At 34.6% G+C, this 15,015-nt stretch overlaps 1 protein-coding gene across 1 annotated transcript in view; it reads right to left on the bottom strand.

Moving 5' to 3' along the window:
- Window positions 1-6,274: 6,274 nt before the first annotated feature.
- The window catches only part of TNKS2 (tankyrase 2), a 61,648-nt gene continuing 52,907 nt past the window's right edge, over window positions 6,275-15,015 (bottom strand). The window contains exons 24-27 of the mRNA XM_031956037.1: window positions 13,389-13,494; window positions 11,075-11,261; window positions 9,037-9,193; window positions 6,275-8,732 (exon numbers count right to left, since the gene is read on the bottom strand). Of these exons, the coding sequence (XP_031811897.1) occupies window positions 8,670-8,732; window positions 9,037-9,193; window positions 11,075-11,261; window positions 13,389-13,494 (513 nt within the window). The 3' untranslated portion in view covers window positions 6,275-8,669. The remainder of the gene's footprint in view (window positions 8,733-9,036; window positions 9,194-11,074; window positions 11,262-13,388; window positions 13,495-15,015) is intronic.

Genomic DNA, 15,015 nt, shown 5'->3' with positions numbered 1-15,015 from the left:
TACCATAGTTATTAGAATATATAATTTTCTGGTGATCAGAGCTTGATCTTTATTGTATTGATGTAATCCTGGTACCATAAGTAAAGACTTTGATTTCATAGGCACTTAATATATGTGTGTCAAACTGACTGGAATTACAATATAGAATACACTATATATATGCTAAGTCTTTAGGCAATTTGACTTGAAAGAAATTTGATTAAATTCCAAAGCTGTTTTATTGAAAAATAAATGGTTAAAACAATATTTGTGATTATTAACAATTTCTACAATATATGATAGTCTCAATTTTCTTGTTTGTAAAATGAGTATGAACCAAATAATCTCCAAGGTGCCTTCTAGCTTGGATAATTAATAATTAATAATTCTATGAATTCAGTTGAAAAAACAAAAACAAAAGTCTCCTGAATTGGTTTGTAATGTAGACCTTTTACTGAAATTGATTTCATTTATATAAGACACCCCAAATGTGGAAAGATTTTCCCTTTCAGTCACCTCATTTTCCAATTCCACCATGGGCTAGTACTGTTTTCTGGACCCCAAAAGATGCTGTTGAGCTTGGAATATGGCGCAGCTTCAAGGTCATCCTACTTTGGGTAGGGCAATCTACAGTAGTAAAATCCCAAATAGTGAAGATCCAGAAACAAGAGGTGAGTTGTTTGAGACAAATGAGTCCTTTGTAAGAACAGCTAATAAAGAGAGGAAAGCCAGAAATCGGGGCCCAGAGGTAGAAATCTAAAATCTAAAAGTGCTTCTCAGCAATGTGGCAGAGGCAGCTATATTAAAGGAAAAAAGCAGGAAAATGCCATCTAAATTTAGGTAAGAGTTCAAGAGACAGGGTGTCCAAGTAGGTTGAAACTCATATAATAAGGTATTACTTCAATTTGACTGACCTTTTTGAGCTCCAGTGTTTGGGGATAATCCTGTCTAACCTCTTGCTCTGAATGCCTTTCAGAACAAAGCAGTTGCCCCTGGATTTGATTTGACAAAAATGTGCTCATAATAATGAAATCAATAATGGGTCTAAGGACAACCTTTAGGCATTGTAATATGAGATAGTTCTGCTGTTTCAAAGAACAAAGGTAGGGAAACCTGTCAATTTAGCAGTGGGAAAAGGGTCTTTCAGGCAATACAGAGAGATAGTTCTCAGATGCCAAAGTACATTTAAAAAATCTAAATCCCAAATTCAAAATCATTAACATTTCCATTGCAAAATAAACTTTCATTGTAAACTGCTTGCATTTTTGTTCTTCTTCCCAGGTTATTTATACCGTCTAAATCCAATTCTCCCTGAGCAACAAGAAAACTGTTCGGTTCTGCACACATATATTGTATCCAAGATCTACTGTAATCTATTTAACATGTATAGGACTACTTGCCATCTTGGGGAGAGGGTGGAGGGAGGGAGGGGAAAAATCGGAACAGAAGTGAGTGCAAGGGATAATGTTGTAAAAAAATTACCCTGGCATGGGTTCTGTCAATAAAAAGTTATTTAAAAAAATAAACTTTCATTTTCAAATAAACTTTGAAATTTGAAAATGAAAATATCCAAGTTTTTCCCCAATGAATAAGGGGATGTCTAAAACTTCTAGAAAAGAGGGTCTTAAACTTTTTTTGTATTATGGAACTTTTCACCAGTCTGATGATGCCTATAGATCACCTTCTTAGAATAAAGTTTTTAAATGCATAAAAATACATAAGATTACAAAGGAAACAAATTATAATTATCCCTTCCATATCTTGAGGGGTAGGGACATTGAGTCCTGGTCTCTCCTTCCCCCCAGATCTGCAAAATCCTCATAAAATTTTTTGACCTTGTCTTAGTACCAGAGAAAAATAGATATTTACAATAACTTATTATACAATTTGGGTTAAGTCATAGGCTCTATGTCGTCTGCTGGCTTTTGAATATTACATGTGGCTTCCATAAAACTTCCCCAAAATTCCCACTTAATTTCTTGTATCTTATGAATATGCTAAAATTGTGATGGAAAGTTGAGATATAGAAGGGATAACTTGTACATTGAAATAGTTATAAAAATCTTAAAAAAAATTCATAGACTCCAGATTAAGAATTCCTATATTAGAGTTAATTAGAATTTTAAAAATGTGAACATTTTGATTCTCACTTCTGACATAAAAAGTAGGATTTAATTGTAGACTAATATATATATCTCAAAGTCTACTAAAGGGTAATAAGTTATTATGGGGTCTCAATTATACAGAAACAGAAAATGAACTTCTGTGCTGTGTTGCTCTCAGAAAAACACAAAGGAGTCATTTCATATTTGTTAAACCAATGATATTGGCAAGTGGACTCACAGGCTCATTACTTGGAAGAATAGGGTAGTGGCAAGAAAGGGGATTTGAGGATTTGGAATTTTTGAGTTTGGTTCCACTAAAGGCCTACTTTGATGTGTTATCATGGCATGAAGGTGAGCTTGGAAAGGCTTCAGTTTGGACCTGGTGATGGTCTATTTGTTTTCCAAGAACTGGACATCACATGGTGATGAAAGCCATAGAAATGAAGGGCCCTGATCAAGGTCATAGATAAATCAATGGTAGATCTGGGACTATAATAGCTAATGGTAATATCTAGCATTTACATAGTGCTTTAAGTTTTTGAAGTGCTTAATGTGCATTATCTCATTTGAGTCTCACAACAAACCTCCTCCCAGAACTCATCTCAGATTTTCTATGACCTATGCACTCCTATTTATCATGTCCCTAGCACTTGGGAGTCTTCTGCCTCACTCTCACCCCTTTTCAGCTTGTTTTTGTGTTGCTAAACTATGAACTCCTTGAAGGCAGTCTGACTAGAGATTTTAATTATAAATATCCTTTGTGCTTAGAATTCAGGAGGGGGATATGGAACTATTAGTTTATTAGGTTTCTTTTCACCCCACCAAGTGTATTAGGGCAAGATGTCACAGCACCTTTATCAGTTTTGCATCTCCTGAGGCATTTAATTTGGTTCCCTACCTCAACCCACTAAAATCTTGGGACTATTTTTGAGTGAAACAAGAATTCCTTGTTTATGGAACCTCTCTGGCCTAGAAATAATTTTGCTTATTCTCAGCTGAGGATTTTATATTTTCCTGAAAAAAAAAAAAAGATTCATTAATATGTCCCACAATTAAAATTTGTCTAAGTACAACAGCTCTTCCCTTCCCTGCTAGATTCTTCTCTGGGGCTATTATAGGATGCCTTCTCCTGAAGGGAGTCTCATCTAAGCCTTCACCGCTGTCCTTTAGATGCAAAATTTTCATTAGAAATCATCAAATGGAAGATGACATTATTGTTGAGAGAATGATGACACCTTATTATTTTTGCCACCAATATGGAAAAAAAACGGACTATCTTCCTCCTTCTCCCCCCAGTCCCCAGTAAGGCAACAAGAGCTGTGAAGCTACAAAACAAATGTGGTAAGTCAGGGCAATATGCAAATGCCTGCACGGCTCCAAAGCCCTAATCCTATCAAGAATGCAGAGGATGTTAATTTGACCATCTTTCACAGCTCATAAATCTACCCTCTCCACAGCCAGGCTACCAGATGCCACGAAGCCGGCCCTCTGTCAGGCTGGCAGTCCCAGTCTAGGAGCCTTGGCTTATGCCTCAGTAAAGACTAATAAAGAGCTTTGTACTGTGGGGCTCCAGAGAGGCTTCTCACATTTGGAAACAATAGAACAAAACAGTAGGCAATGGGAATGTCTGAATTATCTGAACTGGTGGTCTCCCCTGGGCTGCATTCTGTAGGCTGAGCGATGGATTTCACATTCATTTGCCGGTCTTCCCATGCTGATGGACCCATCTTGCTTCGAAACAATCACCCCACCCACCCCGACTCCTGAAGGATTAGTTTATTGAGTCCCTGCCTATAAATACAAATTGAGCATAGTTCTTTTTGGATGACAGAGTAGTCTTTTTATATTAAAATCTAGTGAACTTCAGCTATATTATTTCTGCCCAGATGAATTCTGACTTCCTTCCAGGGGAAGAGCGTAAACACTTTCTTTACTGGTAGCCAAGCTTTTTCATTTGCCATGAGTGATTTACATTGGTCTCTCTCATATGTACATGGGTTGAAATAATAATGGCAGAGCCTCAACTTCTGATTATAGCCTAATCCAGAAGTTGAGTCTCTAAAATGTGTTTGAAATGCATTCTTATTAGAAATTTTAAGTATAAACACCATCACACATAAAATCCAGGAGGGGAAGTCTGGAAAAAGTAGTTGCTTAAGTGATTTTGGAACTCCCCTCCCCACTCCCCCAAGTTCTTAGCTTCTTCGGAGTAAAATGAAGACAGATTAGGGGAGGAAGGGTTAGGAGAGACTATTGAAGGAATTTAAGTTTGTATAGGATGAAGATTCCCCACTGGGACGCTTTCCATGGATAAGATCAGAAGTCCAAAAAACAAATCAACAAATCATTTTCTGCAAACTGAATTCTAGAACATCAAGGTTGGAAAAGACTTTAAGACCCTCAGTTTAACCCCTTTTCCCCATTCTTCTCCATTTCACAGGACCAGGAGGTAAGTGACTTGCTCTATCAGTTTGTAGTAAGAACAAAGATCTGGTTCCTTTGCCTCCCTAGCTGTTTCTTTTTATTTCAACTTTTTATTTTTTATTTTAAACTTTTCAACTTGTTTTAGAAGCAGCCAGTTTTACTTAGGGTAAATTTGAAAATCCAGACTTGCTTGATTGAGATTTGTCTACATTTTCTAACTCATTTTCAGGTATTCATGGTGCAAAATGGGTGAAGGCTTAGTGTTGGAACCTGAATGACAGAGATTTTGCAGGATACTGCAGTTAATAGTACAATTCTAAGTAACTCTTATTTCTTCTGACCTACTTCAATTCTGCTTTGCACATAAGAGTCAGCAGCTTCTTTGATGGGCACACCACGTTGGATGATCTTGTGTCAGCATCTACTAATCAATTCCAGAGCTTTTCAGAGACCTTGAGAGTATCCCTATATTGCTTTTTCTGATGCCACCTGAGTTCCTTGTATGAGTTCTGTGTAAGGCAGTCTTTTCGGTATTTCAATGTGGCCAGACATCAATACTGCACTTTCTGCAGTAGAGTTTGAATGCTTGGCAGCTCAGTTACCTAGTCTATACAAAGGATGACCAGGTGGGTGAGGGTCCTGGAGGCCAGGCCATATAAGGGCTTATTGGAAGAACTGGGTGAGTGCTTAAAGGTGACCATTTCTTGGATCTGATAAAGGTATGGGTTAGTTTAGATTATTTCCAAAGTTCCTTTCAACTTGAGAAACTGGAATTGAACTTGTACCTTCATAGGAATTGCCTCTACAACATGCTTGATGGTTTCTGCTTTAGGACCTTTTAGAAAATGGTAGCTTGCTACATCTTAAGACAATCTATTCCATTTTGAAAAAGCTATTTTGTTATAAAGTTTGCTTCCATCAAGCTTTAATTTGCCCTTAAAATTCCCTAACTGCCCTCTGGAGGTAAAGCAGTACAAACTTCCCCATAATTCTTTGCTTGAAGACAGCTCTTATGTCTCATCTTCAACTAATCCATCCATCCATCCAATTCACTTATCAATTGGTGTCTAATACTCCAAATCTTTTGTGGACACAATTACATGGCATCCTAAACTGAACACAAGAATTAGATGGGGTCTAATAAGAAGTAGAGCACAATGAAGTTATCACCTCTCTTAAAGTACCTAAGATAGTATTTTTTTCACTATTACATCATTAACTCATACTATACTTCTAGTCATAAAGACTTCCAGATATTTTTCTTTGTGTTTGGCTATCTCCCATATTGTACTTATGCAGGTGATACTTTGGACCCAATTGTAGGACTTTATATTTAGCCCTTAATTAAATGTTTATCATTATATTAGGCCGTGGATTTTAACCAGTCATCTGTTTTACATACAAAATTTTTGTCATAATTTTAAGAATCATGCTACCTATGCTTTCATCCAAGTCCTGATAGAGAAGTTGGATGTCATAGGGTAGTCTTTCTATAGTCCACTAGAGATCTAGGTGACTTACATCCATAAGGAACTACTTTTGGGGTCCAATCTCCAGTTATAAATTTCACCATAAAATATCAAAATGAAAAAAGCACTTATTAAAAGCTACATTCAGGTTTTGGGATGTTTCATTCCCTTTCTGATATATTTAGAACTATGCTATATTACTCTGAAAGTATAATTTATTGTAATCATCATCTATTTCTTCGAACATGATTTGATATATTTATATCATTCTGACAATTACTCAAACAAACCAACCAACCAGTGAACAAAATTGTTTATTTCATGTTAAATGGGGTACGGAATGTGAGACAGTACATGTAAAACGCCTTAGGATGAGTTAGGTAGCACTAACTGCACAAGAGGTTCAAATTCACCTCAAAAAGAGTCACCAAACAATGATAAAATTCCACTTTCAGAACATAAGGCATGTCATGCATAAATCTAAAATAAAAACTATTTGAAAAAATGTTTTCATGCTAAAATACTGAACAAGATACAATTATTCATGGGAAATGACATATCAGAATTAAGTAATACAACATTATTGTAAACCTGGCATGACAATCAATTCCAGAATCACTCAGGGTGATAATATGGGACAAATGTTGGCAGAAAAAGTACCTAAATATAAGCCTCTTTAAACTCATCTCAATATATCTAATCAGAAAATTGGGAGGGATTGGTAGCAACATCTCTTTCTGATCTTGAAAGACTATACAAAATTGGCACACTTATTGATATTCAAAAGAGTAATTTTAGGATTATATCTGCAATTATTAGAGTGCCATCTAAAAATACTTCAAAATCACAAGTTGCCTTCTTAAATAAAGCCAATAATATCTAGCAATTAAAAAACATCCCCTGGACTCCATTTTTCTCAGGACAGCTACCATGATTTTCTATAACTATTTACAATAATTCACTGCAAACAATGAATTCAGAAATTAATATAGAACCAAGTTAAACTGGTATAGAGTATTAAAAAAAAAAAACTTAATCAGAAGTGCCCTCCAGAAACAAACACCTTTAATGGGCAAACTTTCTTCTTTGCTATCTGAGGGATAGAAAGATTTTTAAAATGACTGAAGATGGGCACACAACACTTCTGTACCAAGATTCTTGAGCATGCTTCAATGGATAGATGATCCATTATTCTCTTCGGTAGCTGCCAATATGAAGGAAGACCACATTAACTCATGGTGTTCTACCTGGGCTTTACCCTGCTAAGTCTGGTTCCAGTCAGGCAGCTGCTCTTCCCAGTGGAGTTGTATGAGAAACAGAAGTTCCAGTTTCACTGCATTTATGACAGAAATGATAGCAGAGAACTGGGACTACGGTGGGGCCTGTAAAGAATTTACTTGTTATGCATGTTTGCATGTAGATTGCCATGATTATAATGGAGAGGCAAATAAAAAAAGGATAATTAAAAAACACAGAACAAACAAAATATCAAAACTAAAAATCTAATGACCCACCTAAGATATATTTTGTGGTCATTTGCTATACCACCACACTGTATGTTTATTGAACCCTGCTAGACTGTAAGGTCTATGCATACAGAGACAGTCTTCTTTGTATCTCTCCTGGTGCCTAATAAAGTATTCTGCACATAGTAGGCACTTAATAGACAGTTGCTAAATGAATAAGGGATTTCCAATGGACTCAAGGTACATAGAAAATTTTGGGATTCACCCAAGGGAAAAATTCCTCCAGAAACTCACTATTTACAATCAAAGAAGAAATCTGTAACTATATAGATAGATTTTAGTCACTAAAAATTATGAGCAAGTTGCTCTTGATTTCCACATAATGATGTAAAAAAAATTCTACCATGAAACCAAGGTAAAAACCCCATTAGCAAACTGGTATCTATCATAGCCATGGCTCTTTGGAATATGTATTTGATATACACAAAGTAACCAATAAACAAAAACCTCTCTAGGATATTTAGTAATTCCTTAATTGGAAGGATTCTTAAAGTGTGCTGGATACTTCCATAATTAAAAAAACTGAATCTGGCAAATAAATCATCTCCATCTGACTGAAATTACTGTTAATAAACTCATTTATCTTGCCAACAAAGCTTCTGGAATTGAGCAAAAAGTCTCTCTATTGTACAAGATCAAATACAGATGAGAAATACATTTGAAAAACACTTTGTACAAGGTTGCAATTCTGAAACAGTAGATTTATATTACAAAGCAATGTAAATAAATACAAGGCTAGTACAAAAGCTCTTATTTACAGTTTTACAAATGAACTGTATTCAGTGTAAATGTTGTGTTTGAAAGAACACAGTATTAGAAAGACAAGTTCCTGTTGAGGATATTACACAGTTTTTGCTAAATTCAATGCATAATGTAAAAAGGTTCAAGTTACCTGTTTATAATTTAGTACAGATAAACCAGTTTTACCTGGAATGGCATCTGTTAAAGTGCTGAAAAACAGGAAGTATTTAGAAAACACTGTACATTATTAAAGCTTTATCAAGTCAGAATGTTAAATGTCATTCACATTTTTTAAAATACCACATTTGTGGCCAACAGAATTTTTCAGCAAAGAGTAAAACTGAGAGGTCACCAGCTGCTCAGACGTATTTATGCTCAGCATAGTTGTCTTCATAAAAACCAAACCAAAACAGCCCTTCATTTATCTATCCCTCAGCTATGGCTTCAGGCTTCACAATCTGGTAAGTAATCAAATACTCTGGATAAGCCTAAAAGAGAAAGAGAACAATTTAGCAGTAAAACATATTTCTTCCTCTATACACATCCAGATTATATTTACCAAGATTTTTGATGCTATTGGAGACATCACTGTCACAGGGATTAGACAGCATAAAATCATACTTTGCTATGATGAAATGAGTTCACTAAATATAGTTATATTCAATTTTATTAGAGTTTAGAGAATATCACATTCTTCAGAAAACATGACTTCTCAATAAGACTTATCAATAATAAACTATAAAAAAATCTACTTATCAAGTACTTTCTGAAGAGATGATACAGAAATATTACCTGTTCTCCTCTATAAATGACATATTCTGCTAATGCCAGGCCATTAACACTAGGCCGACCTGTGACTGAATGGTGTCCGGGTGGAGAATGAGCCATCTTCATGGCACTGAACTGCAGGAAAGACTTCCCCAATGTTACTCGGCAAAATAGCAACTGCCTATTTTGGAAAGGAAAAAAAGAAAAAAATTTCAGAAGAACAAGTCTTGTACCTTCTACTTTTATTACATTTTATGCTTGTTAAAGAATGTCTTATATTTAATTTTAGTGTCAAGACAATTTCCATGAGGTAGGTAGGGCATTAATGACAATCTTCCAAATATAAATGGCAAACAGAACCCTTCCCCCCCCAAAATGTCATTTTTCCTAGCTCTATTTGCTTTTTTTTTTTTGGATGTCTAGTACAGAATTCCTGCCATCATCTAATGATTCTTTTTTTTTTTTTTCTTTTATTTATTTATTTTTATTTAATAGCCTTTTATTTACAGGATATATACATGGGTAACTTTACAGGATTAACAATTGCCAAACCTCTTGTTCCAATTTTTCACCTCTTACCCCCCCCACCCCCTCCCCTAGATGGCAGGATGACCAGTAGATGTTAAATATATTAAAATATAACTTAGATACACAATAAGTATACATGACCAAAACATTATTTTGCTGTACAAAAAGAATCAGACTCTGAATTATTGTACAATTAGCTTGTGAAGGAAATCAAAAATGCATGTGTGCATAAATATAGGGATTGGGAATTCAATGTAATGGTTTTTAGTCATCTCCCAGAGTTCTTTTTCTGGGTATAGCTAGTTCAGTTCATTACTGCTCCATTAGAAATGATTTGGTTGATCTCGTTGCTGAGGATGGCCTGATCCATCAGAACTGGTCATCATCTAGTATTGTTGTTGAATTATATAATGATCTCCTGGTCCTGCTCATTTCACCCTAGCTCTATTTGCATCAGTGAAAACAATTTAATAATTTTCAGAGATGAAACTCCTGTCACCACCTGCAGAAGCCCAATTTATAGAACAAGACTATCAGGGAGTTATTTTCTCTTTACACAATGAGCTCCTCTCTTCTCCTTCATTAGTATAAACTACAGATCCTCTGACTTCAGTCATAGGTTTAAGAGCTTAGGCTTTCCACCTGGGAGCCTATACCAGTGCTTTATAAATTCTACTTGAAGAATCACACGCATTCTGCTACTCCATGAAATAGTACATTCTGAAAGCACATGTTAATCATTTGAGTCATACAAAACAGAATGGTTGGAAGTATAGTAGAAAGAATAGCAGATTTGGGGTCAGAGATTCTGACTATGATATGTGTATGATCTTGGGTGATCTGCTTACTTTAAACCTCACAATTTCTTCATTTGTAAAATAAATGGTTTACAATTAGATGATCGCTAAGGTCCTTTTCCTAGCTTTAAATTCTATGATTGTGGGACAGTTAGGTAGTGCAGTGGATAGAGCACCAGCCCTGAAGTTAGGAGGACCTGAGTCTAAATCTGGTCTCAGACACTTAACTCTTCCTAGCTGTGTGACCACACTTAACCCCAACTGCCTCATCAAAAAAATAAAAAATCCACAATTCTATTAACGAAGGTTCTTTTTTTTTTTCTCTTCTGGGACTGTCTTGACTATTTTATTTTCCTAAGTAAAAGTTCTCAGTTATTTTTTTGTATGCTACTGGATTGCTAGAATTTTTTCTTCCATTAAAACAGCTAATACAATAATCATTTTTTTTAAAGGGAAAAATATCTTCTAACTGGTCTAAGACAGTGGGGGGGTGGGGGGGGGAGGGAAAAGAAGAGGGGAAGGGATAGTAGATGAATTCTCAAATGTCTTTCTTATGGTTATCTAAATATTCTCCCTTCCACCATCTTAACAGCTTTCTAATTAAGTAAACCCCATAAATGTTATTCAAGACACTCAACCTGGAAAATTTTTTCTAATACTAGAAACTACATAATACTATTCTTTGGGATAGCCTTCTAAAACAGAACCAAGCAGATGGGTATAAATAAATGACTCACCTGTGGCAAATATAACAAGATCTATCTTTGTGAATTGGACACCCAGTACCACCTCCAATTCCATATACATATTGATTACTTTTGGAAGAGTTCTCAGCAAAGTAAATTCCAGCTCCAAACATTCCACCTATATAGGCATGTCGTTCATCAAAACCTTTATGAATAATTGCATTCACAAATGGAGAACCTAAAATAAAGTTGTTAGATATGGATAAGGCATAGTCACAAGACTAATTAATCTTTCCAATATTACTGAATACAATCAATCTTTTCTCTGACTCCATGGCAAAACAGGCAACATATATATTTTTTCTTTGGCTGTAATCTTTTTTTATTGTTTCTCTTTTTCTGTTCCATCTTTCCATCCTAGATCCAAAGTCTAACTATAAATGTGGGACAATTTCTTTACCTTCTTATTCCTGCATTTTTCTCATGTGCTTCATAGGGCCAATACGTGTAAGCCCTAAGACAAAGGGAAGTAGGTAGTAAGTCTTGGATCAGAGCCAAGGAGTGGGGTGATAGGGTGGGCAGAAGGACTACAGCAGCTGCACAGCTAATTGATTCATCAACAAACTGTGTCTGTTCATATGGAGAGACAAGGAAAATGCTGTAGATTTTACTTTGCAAAATTTCTGATGAAGAGAATTAGCCATTTCTTTGTATTAATAAGGCAAAACCAAGACTTTGTGTACATTTATATATTTAACTATCACTCATTATAATCAATAAAGCAAATCAATAAATATTTATTCTGCTTGAGTTCTCCATTAGATATTGCATCTACTAATAGAAAACTCAGGACTCCAGGTTTTGGCAATCAAATGCCATTTGGATTTTCAGTTTCTTTGCTCATTTATAGAACTCTCTGCAACATTTTGAGTTCTAGATTTATGTTTCTTCTATGTTTATTTTTTTATTTTTTATTTTTATTTATTTAATAGCCTTTTATTTACAGGTTATATGCATGGGTAACTTTACAGCATTAACAATTGCCAAACCTCTTGTTCCAATTTTTCACTTCTTACCCCCCAACCCCTCCCCCAGATGGCAGGATGACCAGTAGATGTTTAATATATTAAAATATAAATTAGATACACAATAAGTATACATGACCAAACCGTTATTTTGCTGTACAAAAAGAATCAGACTCTGAAATATTGTACAATTAGCTTGTGAAGGAAATAAAAAATGAAGGTGGGCATAAATATACGGATTGGGAGTTCAATGTAATGGTTTTTAGTCATCACCCAGAGTTCTTTCTCTGGGCATAGCTGGTTCAATTCATTACTGCTCCATTGGAAATGATTTGGTTGATCTCCTTGCTGAGGATGGCCAGATCCATCAGAACTGGTCATCATATAGTATTGTTGTTGAAGTATATAATGATCTCCTGGTCCTGCTCATTTCACTCAGCATCAGTTTGTGTAAGTCTCTCCAGGCCTTTCTGAAATCATCCTGTTGGTCTCTTCTATATTTAGGGTAATATACCTTAAAAACTGTGTTTTGTATAGGAATGGAAAAATCTTACAATCTCCTGAAATTATTCCTGACCAATTTAAGAAAACCAGTAAATCTCCTCCCTCTCTTCTCTATCCAAGTTCTAAGGCAGACCTCTAAGATTCCATAGACTACTACATTTATATGGACTACTTGACACCTTAGATTTAAGATTGAAAGGACAAGTAATGCATATGTGTATTCCTCAAAGACTAAAATCAAGAGTTAATTGGGCTTGTGCCATTAATTTAAAGAAAGATAACTGTAGAAAGTCTCCCCTTGCTTATTAAACCCTTACACTTGGTTCTTTGGTTCTGAACTTTTAAATTGGAACTTGAAGATGATTTGGTATTTTCCCATTTCTTCTTTTATCCGAGTCAGCACAATAAAGAGAATTATATTGTCATTTCCCAAAAGACTCTAAAACAAAATCTATTGTACTACACCCCCCCCCCCCCAAAAAAAAATCAAACATAAAACAGCCTAGATTTTCATCAACTGCATTAATTCTACTTTGGAATTCATCCTTGGTATAACCATTACAAAGTGCATATCTGAATAAGATCCATGTAATTATTTATCAGAATGAAATTTATTAAAAGTTAATATTAGAAATCATTTACATCCTTGAGAAACAAATTCTACAATCAAAGAACATGAAAATAAACGCAACTTTTACAATAATGCTAAAATTGAATTTACATTAAGATAGAAGGAAATAAATTATCTTTAAAAACATTTGGCTTATCTAGCTATGTAATTTTCTCAGAATGAAAAACAAGGAATAAAGTTATTCAAATTGCTTGGGGAATCTTACCATGAAATAACATTCTTTCATTTGCATGGTTATGATTTTCTTCAGAAACTTCTTTCCTTCGGTGAGTATACCTTTCCCAGAGTTTTTTGTTACAAACTTTTTGAATCTGCAAAAATTAAACCAGAATTCAAGTGTCTAGTTTGTTTGGTAGTCTTATTCATCTTTGTCAGACATTTACATGTTTTTTAATTAGAAGGAAGGCAAACGTGATTTTCTCCAAACAAACGTTTCATTTATTTGAGTTGAGTTAGAAATATTTCAAGTCACAGAAATTACATATACAATAAAATGGTGGAACCTAAATATGGTAAATGAAAGTAAGGAATTTAAAAACTAAAGTCCAAACCTTAGTCAAGAAAAAAAAAATTATATTAATAATAATTGACATTTATAGAATGCTTTCATTTTGCAAAATAAATTAAATACTTTAATCCTAACAAAGATTCTTTGCACTGCTTTATTGTATGTGAGAAAAATGACCCAGAGGCTCTTGCCCATGACCACCAAGTTAAGTAGCAGAAATGGGATATGACTCCAGATCTCATGAATTCAAAGTTCTGCACTTTCCCCATTATAAATACACAAATTTTGAGTCAGTTTGACTATTACACTCACAAGACAAACTGATCCTAGTTTACAGCACCCCCCCCCGAGTTAGAAATACCATCAAAATACTTTAAAGCCCAACATTTATGTATATGTAATATATAAAATCACTCTTAAAAGTTCCTATATTTTTACCTTTTTATGAAACTAAAAGCATCCCTGGGACTTTTATCAAAAATATCTTACATTTTAGAATTACTTAAAATTATCACTTAAAAAGAAAGGACTGTCCATCCCATCAAGATATTTTTTATCATTCTTCTTTCTGGCTAAGTAGTTGAAAGGAACCAATGGGAATATTACCAGCTGTGTTCTCAAGATTTAGTACTTCTAGAAGCAAGATGTTTTTCTCACTGCTTTTCTGAGTCTGCTATAGCCCCCTGCTGGTCTTCAGGTGCTGGGTGTAATTCAAAAGCCAAGGGGGTAATGTGAAATGAAAGCTGGTATAAATAGATTATTTTAATTAAACTACTCAAAAAGTCACTAGGGACTTCAAAGAGCACAAAACATGGGCATGAAGATAAATAAAGCTTAAGAATGATTTTTTTGAAGGACCATAAATAACTGAAAATATTAATTCAAATACTTTTATTATTTGTAGTGACTATGTAGTGACCATGCTATGCACAAACACTACTCCAACAAACTTGTATGTATAAAAAGCTTTGTTTTATAGTGAACTTTCCTTATAAGTATTTTGTGGAATATTTTCAAATTTAATCATGCTCAACTTGTCTTAATTCCAGTGCCTTCTGTTAATTATTTCTTATTTATTTTGTATAGTTTATTGGCAACTTCCAATATTCTCCTTCCCAAGCTATTTTATATTTAATTACTCAATATATGTTTGTATTTATTAATTTCATATTTATGTTACATAGTTATATATGCACTTCTCCCCTTCATTAGACTGTAAGGTTCTTTCCAGTAGATTGCTTCATTCTTTAGGCCTATATCCCTGACTACTAGTACCTGAGAAATACTAATTGAGGTACAGTCCAACACAGTCCCCCATTCTTAA

Source organism: Sarcophilus harrisii, chromosome 2, assembly GCF_902635505.1.
Source record: "Sarcophilus harrisii chromosome 2, mSarHar1.11, whole genome shotgun sequence".
Taxonomy (NCBI): Eukaryota; Metazoa; Chordata; class Mammalia; order Dasyuromorphia; family Dasyuridae; genus Sarcophilus; species Sarcophilus harrisii.
Note: the sequence above shows the minus strand (reverse complement) of the source record. Positions and strands in the feature narration are given on the sequence as shown.